The sequence below is a fragment of the Xiphophorus hellerii genome, chromosome 7, assembly GCF_003331165.1.
Source record: "Xiphophorus hellerii strain 12219 chromosome 7, Xiphophorus_hellerii-4.1, whole genome shotgun sequence".
NCBI lineage: Eukaryota > Metazoa > Chordata > Actinopteri > Cyprinodontiformes > Poeciliidae > Xiphophorus > Xiphophorus hellerii.
In genome coordinates this window covers 31,871,129-31,887,825 of record NC_045678.1, presented here as the reverse complement: position 1 = coordinate 31,887,825, position 16,697 = coordinate 31,871,129, and the positions used below count along the sequence as shown (strand labels likewise).

Sequence of the window (16,697 nt, the reverse complement as noted above, 5' to 3'; positions counted from 1 at the left end):
TTTGTAAAAAAAATGATTTAACTTCAATCATTCATTCTAATTTATCCTAATTATCAATCAGAGAATCAAGTTCATTATTCAAATTAGCATAAAAAGTTTGTTTTGAGGAAAACCAGCGGAGCATCACTCCTCCTGACCAGCAGGGGGCAACAGTGGAGAGGAAATCTCCCTGGTAACAGGAAGAAACCTCCAGCAGAACCAGAACCAGAATCAAGCTCAGTACCAGCGGCTGACTGGAGGTTACAGAAGAACTGAACCAGGAGAATTTTCTGTTAATAATGTAAAAGTTTAAACAGAAACACCAAAGTTAGGATGACTGAACCGAACGAAGTCGGGTTTTTATCTCTGTTCTGCTTTCAGCCGATTCTGAGTGAGAAACGCCTCACTGGGCCGGCGGGGGCAGAAGGGCGGGGGCATTAGTGGAGTCATTAGAGACACCGCCTTGAGCCCAGCGGCTGAAACCACCGACCACACAGAGAGGAAGGAAATGCTCACACACACAGAAACACACACACACACAGAAACACACACTCACACAGAAACACACACACACACAGAAACGCACACTCACACAGAAACACACACACACACAGAAACACACACACACACACAGAAACACACACTCACACAGAAACACACACACACAGAAACACACACTCACACAGAAACACACACTCTCTGAGACGTCCTTTTAAGGGAAAAAGTCTCTCTGGGTTCTTAGTTCTGCATAGGAGAAAAATGAAAACAAGTTTAAAACATGAAGCAGAGGACTGACCTTTGACCCCCAGGCCCAGCCGATCCCAATCTGTCCCAATCGTTCTCAGTTGGTCCCAGTTACCCTCAGTTGGTCCCAGTTACCCCCCTGTTCTCACCAGTCTCTCTCTCTCTCTGCAGGCGGAGGCCAGGCTGGCGGCGAAGCGAGCGGCCCGGGCCGAAGCACGGGAGATCCGGATGAAGGAGCTGGAGCGGCAGCAGAAAGAGGTAACCGGGTCGATCAGAATCAACAGCATGTTCATTATGACCCGAGAAATGACAGGTCCCACAACTTCCTGTTAGTTAAAGGAACAGCTTCCTGTTAGTTAAAGGAACAGCTTCCTGTTAGTTAAAGGAACAGCTTCCTGTTAGTTAAAGGAACAGCTTCCTGTTAGTTAAAGGAACAGCTTCCTGTTAGTTAAAGGAACAGCTTCCTGTTAGTTAAAGGAACAGCTTCCTGTTTGTTAAAGGAACAGCTTCTTGTGATTTAAAGGAACAGCTCAATAAAATCACCATGTTGTTAAAATGGCTGCTCTGTCTGATTAAAGCAGCAGGATTCCAGGATTCTGATTGGTCCAGGATTTAATGTGACAGAAAAACAAAAATTAGCAACAATCTGAAAAGTGTGGCATGTATTTCTATTTAGCTCAGTCAGGCCGGATAGAAAACATCTGAGAACAGAAGTTTCTATGTCTTCCTGCAGATTCTCAGTTACATTCAGCTCTGGACTTTGACTAGGCCATTTTAGCCCATCTAATCTATTCCATAGTATCTCTGGCTGGATGTTCAGGGTGGTTGAACCTCCATCTGCTCTCAGCTCTGCTGCAGGTTTTCCTCCAGGATTCTCCTAGTTTATCTCCATCCATCTTCCCACAGCATGATGCTGCCACCGCCATGTTTCACCACAGAGAACCTCGATGTTATTCTCTTCTTCCTCGTTTGCTGTGTGTCCAACATGGCAAACATGTCTGTCTGCTCAGGTGCACTTGAGCTGAGCAGCTCTGCTGCTCCTCCAGAGAAACTCTGCTCCTCTGGGCTGAAAACGGGAAAATAAAAATAACTTAGTTTCTCCAGAGTGGGAGCAATGAGTGAAAATGGACATAAACTGACTGACAGTCCAACATGGAAAGAATTTTATTGCAAAATAATCGTTAGATAATTCAGAACACTGAGTATTATTTCAATATTTGATGAGGCTAAAACTAATTTGTTCTGGGGGCAAAGTGGAGATCACACTGTAAAAAATGTTGAGGTGGTTTCAGCTTTTTCCTAAAAGTTTTAGATCCACATGTCTCTCTCTCTCTCTCTCTGTCTCTCTCTCTCTCTGTCTCTCTCTCTGTCTCTCTCTCTCTCTCTCTCTGTCTCTCTCTCTCTCTCTCTCTCTCTCTCTGTCTCTCTCTCTGTCTCTCTCTCTGTCTCTCTCTCTCTCTGTCTCTCTCTCTCTCTCTCTGTCTCTGTCTCTCTCTCTCTGTCTCTCTCTCTCTCTCTCTGTCTCTCTCTGTCTCTCTGTCTCTCTCTCTCTCTCTCTGTCTCTCTCTCTCTGTCTCTCTCTCTCTCTGTCTCTCTCTCTCTCTCTCTCTCTCTGTCTCTCTCTCTGTCTCTCTCTCTCTCTCTGTCTCTCTCTCTGTCTCTCTCTCTCTCTCTCTTTGTCTCTCTCTCTCTCTCTCTGTCTCTCTCTCTCTCTCTCTCTGTCTCTCTCCCTCTGTGTCTCTCTCTCTGTCTCTCTCTCTCTCTCTGTCTCTCTCCCTCTGTGTCTCTCTCTCTGTCTCTCTCTCTCTCTCTGTCTCTCTCTCTCTCTGTCTCTCTCTCTCTCTGTCTCTCTCTCTCTGTCTCTCTCTCTCTCTCTCCCTCTGTGTCTCTCTCTCTGTCTCTCTCTCTCTCTCTCTCTCTGTCTCTCTCTCTCTCTGTCTCTCTCTCTCTCTCTCTCTCTCTCTCTCCTCCTCCCTCTCTCTCTCCCCCTCCCTCCCTCTGGCCGGCGGCGCTCCCAGGTCAGCGCGTTGAGCCGCCGCCGTCTGGTTTGTGTTTGAGATTACGACCAGCTAAGAATAGCCGAGGAAGAGGAGCAGCAGGATGAAGGCCAGCAGTCAGTCGAGTTTCTAACTGATATTTTTTACAGTAACCGTCGTTTCTCTGCTGCTGTTTAGAGTGAAAAACCAGACAAAAGATCAGAAATTAAAAAACATCGACTGCTGGAGGGAAAACCAGCACTTCATAAATAACTGCTATAATCTGATTAGGGATGATTGATTAATCTGATTAATCTGATTAATCTGTTAAAACACAGAATGATATAAACATTGAGATAAAAACCTTTATCTGTTGAATCCTCTGGTTTCAGTTTCATCTGGTTCACATTCAGGGAAATTAATCCTCTATTAATGACATTTTGCATCCAGTTATTAATCAGCTAATCAATAACTTTCATAATAATGTTAGGATTATTTTGCTGAAGCAAAGCTGCTGTTGACTTTCAGCCAGGAAAATGTTTTTGTCATTTAAAACAGGAATTTAATTATTTATTTCCATCTTTCAGTGTTTTTATAAAATTATTCAAAAGAAATTTTAATGAAAAATTTGCAGATTGTGGCAACTTTTAAAATCTGATTAATCATTTAAACCTGAGACTAATGGATTAATAATCAGAATAATCGATTAATGATCAGTTTATTGGTGGAAGCGCTGAATCTGTTCTGCTCCATAAACACTTCAGGTCTGATTAGTTCTGTTTGTTAAGCCGGTCTGGCCGCCGGGTCGGGTCGGGCCGGGCCGGGCCGTGTGTGACCCGTAAACCTTTTAGTCGAGTTTTAAAGCAGATTAGCGGCGGTGCTTTAGCCCTGATTGTTGTTGCCGTGGCGATGCCTCCAGATCTCCCAGCGGCCTCTGGCTGTCGAGGCGTAGCGGCGAGTCCGGACCTCTCCGTCGTGGCCGGCCGGGGCGCTGACCTCTGACCCCTGTAGGATGCCGTCCCTCCCGGGTCTCTGAGCGCGGCAGGACGGCCGGGCGGCGGCTGACGGGGCGGGGGCTGCGGGCGGCCCTCAGCGGGCGGGCCCGGGTCCATCTGTTCAGGAAGGGAACCGCGGTGAGTGGAGCAGAGGAGGACCGGTAGAACCTCACGGCTGGTTCTGGTTCTGCTGAACCGGGTCGCTTTGGTTTAGTTTAATCTGATGGAAAGGGTGGGAATGGCTGGAGTTTCATCAGCAGGCCGGACCCGGTCCTGTAACTGGACCGGTTCAAGCAGACCACAACCTGTTTACTGGTTTACTGGCCGGGTCCAGTCGGGTTCTGCAGCAGGCAGCAGGCCGGCTCTAAATCTGGATTAAAGTCCTGGATGCTGCAATGGAAAAGCTGCGGCGGGTCAGAACCTGCTGGGTCGGGTCGGCGCCGGTTCTGGAGGTCTGACTTAGAGAAACAACTGAAGGAAATCTTTGGTTCATGTTTTGATTTTCCTAAAGTGATTAGATGTCTATTATTTCACCGATCGATTAATCGATCGATCAGATAGAAACAATCCGCCGCTCTGAGGTGAGCGGAGCTGCAGGGTCCAAACTGTTCGGGCCGAAATCACTGGTTCAAAACTTCTGACGGGTCAAGAAAATAAATGAAATAAAATCAAGGACACGTCTCCATTTTTCACTTTTGTACGACGTTTTTTATCGTAGAAATAATTCCTCATGTTTTCTGTTTTAAACTAAACCTGTAAATGAAAGAAACTGTCGACAATAATTTGACCGATTAGGAACAAAGTTTAATTAACTAATTGTCCAGTGCGGGGGACAACATCGTCCAGGGGCCACAAACGGCCCCCGAGCCGCTCTTTGGACATCCTGAGTGTCCAGACGGGTCTAGAGATATTGGACCAGGATGGAGGAAACCAGACACAGCAGATCAGCTGAAAATGTCCTAGTCAAAGTCCAGACCAAGCTGAGCAGAAACCATATCAAACTGATGCAGCAGGTTACAGGATGGAAACTCACCAGGTTCTGGTTCTGTGGAGGTAGGAACCCAACAGAACCCAACCGAGTCTCTCGGGTCGCGTCTCATTGTTTCTTCACATTCCTGAGAAATCCAGGAGCGAATCCAGAATGTTTCTACCGGGGCCCACGGACCCTCCCTGTGGAGCCCTGATAGATCCTCCATGTTCTCACTGCTTCTCCCTGTTCCCTCCTTCCTGTTCCCTCCTTCATGTTCCCTCCTTCCTGTTCCCTCCTTCATGTTCCCTTGTTCCTGTTCCTGTTCCCTCCTTCCTGTTCCCTGTTGCTGCTGCAGATCTTCCAGGTGCAGAAGGTAGGACCCTCCAGATATCTGTGTGTGTTGCCGTGGAAACCAGGCCACTCGTTAACCTTTGCCCTCGTTTCCCGTCTTTCAGAAGTATTACGGTCTGAAGCCCCGAGAGGAGCGGGCCGACAGTAAATGGGGAGACATTGAGCAGTGGATGGTAGATTCTGGAGAAAAACAGTAAAAGTTTGTGCACCCTGCTAACAGCCTGCGTGTGCCGAGTCCCTGATAATCCCCGTTAATCCCTTAAGTGGAAAATATGGATTATATTAAATCAAAGTCAGACTGTGGATGGTAATCCAGTTATTTGAAGGAGTTGGGTGTCTGACTGGATTAGAGCCACCATGACCATCTGCTGCAGAGTGATCAGTTTAGCTAACGCTACTGCTAACGCTGCTGCTGCTGCCGGACAGACGGACGCTTTTATTGGTCAGATTAGCAGATTTTCATCCTGCAGTTTATTAGTAACACATCCAAATCAGCTCTTTATCCTGATTGGTTGAAAATAATCTGCATGGAGTCACTGACTTCAAACATTCACTCCTACTGAGCATGCACAGGGCGACAGCGGAGAGGAAAACTCACCGTTAACAGGAAGTACAGACCTTGATTGTTTTGTTTTTCCACAGTTTTTTTCTAAAGGTTTTTTACACACCATGCAGCAAGATTAATCTTAGCACAGTTCCATTAACCGCTAGTAATGGAGCTAATTTTTAGCTGAGCACTTTAGCATTATTGCTAGCTTTAAAAACATTTAGCACACTTAGCTTCCCCAGATCAATTCTGAAGCACTAATTTGTTCGGCTGTTTTGTAAACCTTCAGTTGAATAAAGTTCAATGTTTGTGTTTCGGTTTTTGGTTATTTACCATTCAGAATTCGCCAAATAGACGTTTATATTCATGCTCTTATTTTGAAGTTTGTTTATGCAGCAGTTCTGTTTCCTGTCCTCATGTTATCTCATGTGGTGCCTCAGATATTCTGTACCCAGAATGCATTGCTTTACAGCTACGAGGCAAAACTTGTGTAAAAACAGCAACAGTTAGCAAAACAACTATAAAACTGAAACCAGGAGTTCAGTTTGTTCCACAGAATCACTTCCTGAAACACAAACCGTACAGGAAGCTGTGTAATGACAAGATGAGCCTGTAGAGGGCGATACGCTTAGTCATTGACTCATGATTGAATTTAGCACCATAGCATTAGCTACTGGCTAAAAACCGTGTTGGTATAGCATTTCAGTGTTAGCAGAGCTAATGTTTGCTGTTAGTGCTTCAGTGTTAGCGCAGCTAGCTTTGTAGCCATATTGTCCCATGTTTACCATATCAGTTCCTCTTTAATGAGAGGAAACGACCAGCAGGAGCAGAGCAGCGATGATGTCAGAGCAGCATGGAGTCTGGAGCATGTTGGTTCATTTGGTCTGTGTGAAACTGAACCTGCTGGACTGATTTAAATGCATCAGATATTAATTAATATTAATAATAACGTATTAGTAATGTGTTAATATTAACACTGCAGTGCTGGAGGATAATCAATCACTCAGCCTGAAGAAGGAAACTTAGAGGCAGAAAGTTTTAATAGCTTCATGTTTCAGATTTCACTGAATCTCCTCTTCCTCTCTCCTCTTCCTCGCTCCTCTTCCTCCTGCAGGAGGACAGTGAGAGGTTTTCTCGTTCTTCGCGGCTCCACACGGTTTGTTTCCTCTTCCTCTGTTTCCTGAACCGTTTCAAACTGAACCCAGTTCTTCCTGCTGTGTGTGGTTGTTCCGGGTCGGGTCCAGAGGGTTTCTCAGAACCGGCCCCTTTTCTGATCGTGTCGTTTTGCTCTCCACAGCTGTCTGATGACGATGAGCGGATGTCGGTGGGAAGCCACGGCAGCGTCCGGGTCAGTACCGCTCTCTCTCTGACTTCTCAGCCGGTTCTGGTTCCCAGAACCAAACGGACCTTCTGTCTGATCAACTCATTTTTCATCAACTTGTTTCTGTCCTCTCCAGTCGGATCTGGACTCTGTGGGGGCGTATGGTGGAGGGGTGAGACCTCGTTGAACTTTGACCTTCTCTAATTGTTTGTGGCTGACCCAGCATGTTTGACCCGATTTGACCCAGTGGCTCTGATTCAGCTGTGGGTGGGTCGGTCTGTCAGTCAGACCGAGCTGCTGATTCTGTCCGGTTGTTTCTGACATGGAAACTCAGGAACGTTGGTCAGTTAGGTTCTGGTTCTGACCGGTCCAGTTCTCATGTTTTCATTAGAAAAAGCTTCATTATCTCTCGTCGCTTCATCTGCAGCTGCAGAAAAATATCTGCACAAAGAAAACATCATTGAAATGTTATTTTTCTCAGATTCTGCACTGAGTGAGACGGAGAACAAGCACAAGGGGAGGGACGGGGCAGAGCACGTGATGACATCACGGGATGACATCAGAGTTCTCCAGTCTGGCTGAATGTGGGCGTGTCTAAAGGGGACAGCAGGGGGCGCATCTATTAAAAATGTGGATCAATTTGGATTTGTTAAAATATTATTACAATTTTATTCTCGCATTTATTCAACTTTTATTTTTGTAATATTTCAACTTTATTAGCATATTACTTTATCATATTTACGACTATTTCTCAAAATAAGACCTTTTCTCGTAATCAGTTTTTGTTGACCTAATGCTGTAGAGGCTGATCTGCTCCTCATCCTATAATAATATATTATTTATGTTTCATCCATTTTCTCTTCATTTCTGGTTTTATTTGATATAAAAGGTAAATACTGACTTGATTAAAGTCGCATTAAAACCAGTTTGTTTTTATGAAACCGTAATATGATCCACATCGTTCTGCAGCAGAGAGTGAAACCAGTTCAGCCTCTGGAGAAACAATTCATTCATTCACCACTAGCAGGAGCAGAGCGGCCACCAGGGGGCGGAAGCGGCGCCATCAGGTTAATCAGGCAGTAACAGGAGCGTCAGACGACCCATCAGTTGGCAGCGCAGCGTCGTGGAGGAAACTGCTTGGTGTCGTCCAACAGTTTCTCTCTGCATGGTGTCACTGTGGATGATGAATGAATGAATGTTTTCATGTTTCTGGTTCTGCTGTTGAATAACGTTAACTGAGACCAAACTGAGGTGAAGACCGATCCAATTGGGTTCGGTTCAGTCAGACGGTTCTGTTAGAGAAACACTGACGACTAGGGACCCAGAAACAAGCCGGGGAGGGGCTCTGTCCTCGTTTCCTGCTGCTTCCTGCATCATGGATGTGATTCTTCTTCTTCTTCTTCTTCTTCACTGTTTTCTTCTTCTTCTCTCAGGGTTCCTCTTTGCACAAGAAGTCAAAGAAAAAGAAGAAGCATAAGCACAGAGACGTGAGTGAGGAAACGTCAGAGTGAGACGCAGAGCGATCTGCTCGTCTCATCAGGTGTTTGTCGTTCACAGAGAAACGGTTGCCATGACGATTACAGCGCGCTCTCTAGCAGGGTCAGTGGCTGCGTGACAAACTAACGCATGACGGGAACAAACGTGACGTAAAACACGCTAACTGCATGTAGAGAAACCCACATCTGTTTTTGTGGTGAAACTTTAGAAACATATGCAAGAAATTCTGACTTTTTTTTGTCATTAAACGTTTTATAAAATCTACATGTAGAAGAAAAAACATGAGAACAAATAACAGACACATTCATCACACAAACCTTTTCATTCTTTAAAATCTTAATAATAGCTCAGTTTTTGTTCTTCTCCACGTTGATCAGCCGAGGCAGCGGTGGAGAGAAACACTGCCACCTGCAGGTGGGAGTTGGCATCACAGACTCAACGTTTTCCACCATTTTTAACATTTGAAATAAACTCACAGCGATGCATCAGCATGAAAAAATGCAGAGATCTGTTGATTTTTTTTTGTGAATCACCACAAACTGAAGGAACTGATTTATTAGTGATTGTTTCCAGAATCTGATAAAACCCTAAAGCCACAGAACCGATACCAGAGATAAATCACAGAATCATCAGCAGACAGTTTGACTTGCTGCACCTTATTGGTGCAGAAATTTATGAAAGTGGAGAAAAGGCAGGAGATATGAACCAGATAGAAAGCTGAGCTGCTTCCATGAATCATTTGAACTTTTCAGAAACATTTTAACAGAATCAGGATTTTTTTGACTCTTTTCCTTCCTTTCTGCTCTGGCCTGTCGGCGCTCTGTCCTCCTGCGAAGTCTGTAAATCACATGTACACTCCAGGTTTAATCAGGTCTAACTGTTCAGTGATGCTGAAGCTTTCAGATCCTCGGTCTCCATGGCGATTTCCGCCTTTTCTGGGTGGTTGGGGAGCCCGCAGCATCACTCTTTTCTCAGAGCCTTCTGTGTTTCCCTGTTTGGCCTCAGAGCTCCAGGCTGAGCGATGACAGCAGGATGTCCCGATCGTCCAGACTGGACCTGCAGCCGGTGCGTGGTTCTGTTCTGGTTCTGTCCTGGTGTCGTGTTTTCTCCTCTAACGGCGCCGTGTGGAGCTGATGACTGCGGCTCAGAGTATTTCACCGGAAATCAGTCTAACCAGCATGCTGCATGCTAAGAGATGGCAGAGGACATATTATATTGTCTCTTGCATGAGTTCTGGTTCTGGTTCTGATAGCTTCTGCTGTGGTTTGAGTGCTGAAACGTTGCGATATTCCTGATGGATCTCTGATTGCTTCACTTCCTCTCTCCAGTCTTCCTTCACTTCCTCCGACCTGTTGGATCTCAGCGGTCCATCCAGAAACCCCGGCTTGTCTTTCAATGGCTACCAGGTCCGTAAGCTAACGGTAGCTACCAGGTCCGTATGCTAACGGTAGCTACCAGGTCTGTATGCTAACGGTAGCTACCAGGTCCGTATGCTAACGGTAGCTACCAGGTCCATAAGCTAACGGTAGCTACCAGGTCTGTATGCTAACGGTAGCTACCAGGTCCATAAGCTAACGGTAGCTACCAGGTCCGTAAGCTAACGGTAGCTACCAGGTCCGTATGCTAACGGTAGCTACCAGGTCTGTATGCTAACGGTAGCTACCAGGTCCGTATGCTAACGGTAGCTACCAGGTCCATAAGCTAACGGTAGCTACCAGGTCCGTATGCTAACGGTAGCTACCAGGTCTGTATGCTAACGGTAGCTACCAGGTCCATAAGCTAACGGTAGAATAGAATAGAATAGAATTCAACTTTATTGTCATTGCACTGTCACAAGTACAAGCAACGAGATGCAGTTTGCATCTATCCAGAAGTGCTCTACGAGATATAGATATTTATTTACAGATGTACAAGACTATGTATGTATGGACTATAAGGGGTTATAGCAAGAGATATAGATATTGTGTATAAATATAAATATGGGAGCTGTATGCACAGATTATACAGAATATACAAGAATGTTAGGGAATGGATTATATATGTATATAATACAAGATAAATAATGGCAGATAAAATTTACAGGTTGTATGTGTGTGTGAAGAAAACAGTCCGTGATGTGTGTGTGTGTGAGGATAGTCCATGTGTTATTGTTGTATGAGAGGATAGGGGAGTACAGTCCTTATAGTTTATGTTTTATGTCAGGAGGCGTTCAAAAGCGTGACAGCTGTGGGAAAGAAGCTGCTCCGGTGCCTGGTGGTTCTGGTCCGTAGGCTTCTGTAGCGCCTCCCAGAGGGCAGGAGGGAAAAGAGTGTGTGTGCTGGGTGAGTGGAGTCCTTTGTGATTTTCCCGGCCCTTTTCAAACACCGCTTCCTGTAGATGTCCTTGATGGCAGGGAGCGGTGCCCCGGCGATATACTGGGCAGTTTTCACCACCCTCTGCAGCGCCTGCCGGTCGGAGACAGAGCAGTTCCCGTACCAAGCTGTAATACAGTTGGTGAGGATGCTCTCAATGGTGCAGCGGTAGAAGTTCGTGAGGATCTCTGAGGACAGGTGGTTCTTCCTCAGGGTCCTCATGAAGAAGAGGCGCTGATGCGCCTTCTTAATGAGTTTGGAGCAGCTGGTGGTCCAAGTCAGGTCCTCGGAGATGTGGACTCCCAGGAACTTAAAGGTGTCCACACGCTCCACCACTGTCCCCTTAATGTGGATGGGTGGATGTGGGTCAGCGTTCCTCCTGAAGTCCACGATAAGCTCCTTGGTCTTCTCGGTGTTCAGCTGCAGGTTGTTTTTGTCGCACCACTCAGCCAGACGGTCTACCTCCTGCCTGTAAGCGGCCTCGTCATTATCTCTGATGAGGCCGATCACCGTGGTGTCGTCTGCGAACTTGATGATGGCGTTAGAGCCATGGACAGGTCTGCAGTCGTAGGTGAAGAGGGAGTAGAAGAAGGGACTCATCACACAGCCTTGTGGCACTCCGGTGTTTATGATGATGGTGGATGAGAAGTGGTTGTCCAGCCGGACATGTTGAGGTCGACTGGTCAGGAAGTCGAGCAACCAGTTACACATGAGTGGACTGATGCCGAGGTCTGTGAGTTTGGTAATGAGTTGTGATGGGATGACAGTGTTGAATGCTGAACTAAAATCTAAGAACAACAGTCTGGCGTAAGTGTTCTTACTGTCCAGGTGAGAAAGGACAGAGTGCAGCGCTATAGAGACTGCATCCTCTGTGCTCCTGTTCTGCCTGTATGCAAATTGGTGGGGGTCCAGTGTGGGGGGGAGACAGGATCTGAGGTGAGCTAGGACCAGCCGCTCCAAGCACTTGGTAATGATGGGGGTAAGGGCTACCGGGCGGTAGTCATTGAGTCTGGTTGGGTTGGGATTCTTGGGGATTGGGACGATGGAGGTAGACTTGAAGCAGGTCGGTACCACAGCGCGGGCCAGGGACAGGTTGAAGATGTCCGTCAGCACTCCTGCCAGCTCCCCAGAGCAAGTTCTGAGGACACGTCTAGGTATGCCATCAGGACCCACAGCCTTGTGGGATTTAATCCTGCTCAGAGCCGCTCCTACGTCAGTGGGGAGGAAAGTCAGTGGCTGTTGGCCTGGGGTGGTAGCTGCTTTGGTTGCAGTTGTGGTATTCCCTCTCTCAAAACGAGCATAGAAGTTGTTAAGTTCGTTGAGGAAGGAGACATCAGTAGAAGCGGGGGTGGTATTGGGGTTCTTGTAGTCTGTGAGAATCTGAAGGCCTTGCCACATACGTCGGGGGTTGGTGTTAGAAAAATGATCCTCCACCTTCCTTTTGTAGTGGTGTTTGGCCTTCTTGATTCCCTTCTTCAGCTCAGCCCTGGCTGCACTGTAAGTCTGTGCATCCCCTGACCTGAAGGCGATGTTGCGGGCCTTCAGCAGGAGACAAACGTCTCGGTTCATCCAGGGTTTCTGGTTGGGGTACATGGTAATGCGTTTGCAGGTGGTGACACGTTCTATGGTGGTGGACATATGGTTCAGTACAGATGAGGCGTACTGATCCAAGTCTGTATGGTGGAAAATAGTCCAATCTGTATTCCTGAACCGGTCCTGGAGCACAGCGTCTGAGCCCTCTGGCCACACCTTTACTGTCCTCACGGTAGGTTTCACACGTTGGATGAGTGGTAAGTACCGAGGTGTGAGGAACAGGGAGAGATGGTCTAATTGTCCGATGTTGGGGAGGGGTGTCACATTGTAGGCTCCAGCCAGATTGGAGTAGACATGGTCCAGGGTCTTGTCTCCTCTGGTGTGGCAGGAGACATGTTGGTGGAATCTGGGAAGAACTGTCTTCAAGTTGAAGTGATTGAAATCACCCGCAACAATAAAAGCAGCCTCGGGGTATTTGGTTTGGTGTTTGCTAATAGCCGCATAGAGTTCTTTCATGGCTAGCTTGGCATTAGCATCCGGGGGGGTGTACACGGCAGTGAGGATGATCGAGGTGAATTCCCTTGGGAGGTAATAAGGTCTGCATTTGACCATTAAAAACTCCACATTCTGTGAGCAGTGACTCTCGGTAGTAGCAGAGTCTGTGCACCAAGCTTTGTTAATATAAATGCACAAACCGCCGCCTCTGGTCTTGCCGGAGTCATCTGCTGTCCTGTCGGCTCGGTGTGTGTGGCGTCCAGTTAGCTGGATAGCATTGTCCGGGCAGCTGTTGTTTAGCCATGTTTCGGTGAAAAACATGACATTTGAGTCCATAATCCGTCTGTCACTCGTGATGGATAGTCGTAACTCATCCATTTTATTAGCCAGAGAACGGACAGGTCCATAAGCTAACGGTAGCTACCAGGTTCGTATGCTAACGGTAGCTACCAGGTCCGTATGCTAACGGTAGCTACCAAGTCCGTATACTAACGGTAGCAACCAGGTCCGTAGGGTAACGGTAGCAACCAGGTCCGTATGCTAACGGTAGCTACCAAGTCCGTATACTAACGGTAGCTACCAGGTCCGTAGGGTAACGGTAGCAACCAGGTCCGTATGCTAACGGTAGCTACCAAGTCCGTATACTAACGGTAGCTACCAGGTCCGTAGGGTAACGGTAGCAACCAGGTCCGTATGCTAACGGTAGCTACCAGGTCCGTATGCTAACAGTAGCAACCAGGTCCGTATGCTAACACTCAGAGTGAAGTTCTGATTGGACCCGTCTCTGCAGTTTTAGGTTGGTTCTAGCTCTGTTAGCCATTAGCTAGCCAGCGTTTGGTGACCATCGAACACTCAGCACTGATAACATCGTGTGTGTGCGGTTCTGCTGATCCGTTCCCCTGCAGAGTTCTCTGTATGACGACGGTCTGAGTCTGTGTAGCGGCTCCCGCAGAGTCTCCGCCTCTCACGTAAGCCAGCAGAACGGGTCCAAACAGGTCCAGTCTAACATCTGGGAGGGTAATGCAGGCAGACTGACAGAAGTGTATGTGGTGTGTTCTTCCTGCAGCCTGTGGAGTACAGTAGCTACCGCAGCTCCAGAGCTTCCAGCAGGGCCAGTTCGGCCCGGACCAGCCCAGTGGTGAGAGCCACCGGCTTCTCTAACCAACCGGCTCCGTTTGAGTTCATGCATGGGTTGGTCTGCTGCTGTGCATGCTGGGTAGAAACAGTTCAGGCACTGCTAACTGAAAAGCTAGGTGTGCTAGCCCTAAAGCACCAATCAGAAACATTAGTTCTGCTAACGATAAAATGCTAACCAGCATCATGTTTAGCAAAATCTAATTCAAAAACGCCAACTGCTACAACCGTAGAGCAAAAATTTAACTTTGACATTATAATTTACAGGTTCCAGAAAACCCTTAAATATTTAATTCAGGTTTATATCTGGTTCTCTGTTTGTCAACTAAATATTTAGTTTCAAGCTAAAAGTGTATTAGCAAGTTAAATATTTAGCATGATGCTAAATATTTGGCTCACTAACTGAATATTTAGTTTGGAGCTAAATATTTAGCTGAATAATTAGCTACGTATTTAGTTGGAAGTTAAATATTTGGTTTCAAGCTAAATTTTTAGCTCCAAACTAATTGCTTAGTTTAAAGCTAAATTTAATTTCTCGCTAAATATTTTTGTCTGAGACTAACTAGCGTGGAAGCTACATGAACATTTGAAGCTAAGTGTTTAGCATCGAAGCTGAATATGTTGTTGGTAATCTAAATGTTTAGTTTCAAACTGACATTTGAATTAAAATAGGACTTTGCAGTAAACCTGCATTTTATTCTCCTACAGGCTAAATAACCCAAATTATTGCGGTTAATTTCTGACCTTTATGATTGGCTTCCCGCAGAGTTCTGCTTTATCACACCTGGCTCAGGTGACTGACGGCAGGAACCTGCAGTTTGAGTCCCGGCCCTTTAAGAAACGCCTGCAGGAGGAATGAAGGCTTCATGTCCTTTAGTTTCACTTTTTTTTCTTTTAACTGTTTATTAGCATTTTCCACATTTGTTTACATACATAATGCGTATGAACAATTCACATTCAACATTAAATAACATAAAACTTTTGCTTGGGAGCCAGTCCTCTGTGACCTTTGCCCCCTCCAGTTTGTCCAGTTCTTTCTCTATTTTTGGTTGCTGTCTTTTGTCTTGATTATTGTTCATTTCATCCATTTTTCTTCCATTTGTGCTTCAGAGTCTCAAACCATGATTTTTCCATGTGGACTCCTTCATATCCGTCTGATGCGTTTTCCACATATCGAACATCTGCAGTCGTCATGCTAAGCTCTGATTCCCGCTTTTCTTTTATATACTTAGTTGAATGTTTCCTCAGCATCAGATTTTGATATTGAGTAAAAATGATTTTCATTTTTGCTGCACTGAATGAATTTATCAGTTTGAATCACAGACGGATCCCACCTGATGTATCTCCTGTAATAGTCTCTCAGTTGCAAGTATCTGTGAAATTCATGATTATGTAAATTATACTCGTCCTTTTTGAAACGCCGCAGCGCCCCGTCTTTCTGAAGGGTGCACCATCCTGTGACAACTCGGTTATTAATTAAAAACCTTTTATCAAACATTGCTAGTTTAACTTTTAAACAAGTCAGTTTGTGTGCGACATCTGGAGTTTGCTTTAATACCTGAGGCTAAATAAACCTCAGATATAGTTGACCAGTATAGAAGCAGATGGTTAACCGTTTCCTCTGCTGAGTGGACCAGGTGTGGAAACGCTGCCCCAGGCTGGCAGCTTTCAGTAAACTTCAGTGAAAAACAAATATTTAATTTTTACTTTCAGTTCATATCAGACTGGTCTGTCCTGGTGAACCAGTGTGTGTGTGTGTGTGTGTGTGTGTGTGCCCTGCATGCAGCACATTGCTGTGTTTTTCCCTCTGAAGATGGAAACAGCCAGTTTGTTAGTAACTCTGTCCTTGTTGACGTCCTGTTGGGTTTTTCGTTGTGTCTCCCCCTGGTGGCCGCTGCAGGAGAACTGCGGCTCTGTCGCCAGTTTTGTTAGGAGTGCGTTGAGCAGCAGCGCCCTCTCCAGGCACCTGGATGACGTCACCATCCCTGACTTCCCTGAAGTGAGTCCCCGGCTCCGGCGGGACGGCAGGGTGTGTGTGTGTGTGTGTGTGTGTGTGTGTGTGTGTGTGCGTGTGTGGGGGTGTGTGTGTGTGTGTTTACCATCCTGATTGGATGACGTTCAGGCGTGTTGGAGCGTAACAACACCTGGGGTTTATCTGGGATCTGATTGGATGCTCTGAAGGTGGTTTCTTTAACTGGAACGTTTTGAGTTTTTGGTGAATTTGCTGCTCGTCTGGTTGGACCTGAAGCCTCTTCATCGTCCTGATGTCTGTCTGTCTGTCTGTCCTGATGTCTGTCCTCTGTCTCTGCAGGTGGAGGACAGAGACTTTGACAAGGTGAGAACCAGATCTGATTGGAAACTTGATCTTCATCTATAGTTTTTCAGACTCCGTCTTTCTGCTCCTGCTCTGATTTCAGAGTTTCTTCTTCTCTGATCTGGTTGTTTCTGCCTCAGGGACCTCGAGCCGCTTCGGCCCTCACGGCGGCGACCCTCGCCTCGGTGGGCGGGACTTCCTCCCGGCGAGGCAGCGGGGAGACGGCGCTGACGGTGGACGCCGATGGCTCCATCCGGGAAATCAAGGTAACGCCTTCTGGGCCGGAGTCGATTCTCAGACCCGGCTGGAGAACCCAGAAGTTCAGGAAACTGACTGCGGAGCGTTTCACTGCAGGAACCAGGAAGTGACCGGATTTGGTCAGAAATCGGACCGGTACCGATTCACCCAGAACCTTCAGGGCTTCTGATTGGTTAAAGGTTTCAGGTTTGGTTTAATCTGAGCTGGAATAACTAAAGTCAGGATAAAACCC

The 16,697-nt window shown here is 46.5% G+C and overlaps 1 protein-coding gene across 21 annotated transcripts in view; it reads left to right on the top strand.

The window, feature by feature from the left end:
- Window positions 1-16,697, top strand: part of lrrfip1a (leucine rich repeat (in FLII) interacting protein 1a) — a 35,857-nt gene that overhangs the window by 6,989 nt on the left and 12,171 nt on the right. For 5 of the 21 annotated variants that reach the window (XM_032567736.1, XM_032567725.1, XM_032567718.1 and 2 more), the window contains exons 2-16: window positions 895-981; window positions 5,020-5,037; window positions 5,120-5,188; window positions 6,677-6,718; window positions 6,860-6,910; window positions 7,020-7,055; window positions 8,317-8,370; window positions 8,441-8,482; window positions 9,386-9,445; window positions 9,709-9,786; window positions 13,665-13,727; window positions 13,826-13,897; window positions 15,794-15,892; window positions 16,205-16,228; window positions 16,348-16,473. In XM_032567736.1, the coding sequence (XP_032423627.1) occupies window positions 895-981; window positions 5,020-5,037; window positions 5,120-5,188; window positions 6,677-6,718; window positions 6,860-6,910; window positions 7,020-7,055; window positions 8,317-8,370; window positions 8,441-8,482; window positions 9,386-9,445; window positions 9,709-9,786; window positions 13,665-13,727; window positions 13,826-13,897; window positions 15,794-15,892; window positions 16,205-16,228; window positions 16,348-16,473 (921 nt within the window). The other 16 variants (XM_032567735.1, XM_032567734.1, XM_032567717.1 and 13 more) reach the window with 15 other exon arrangements.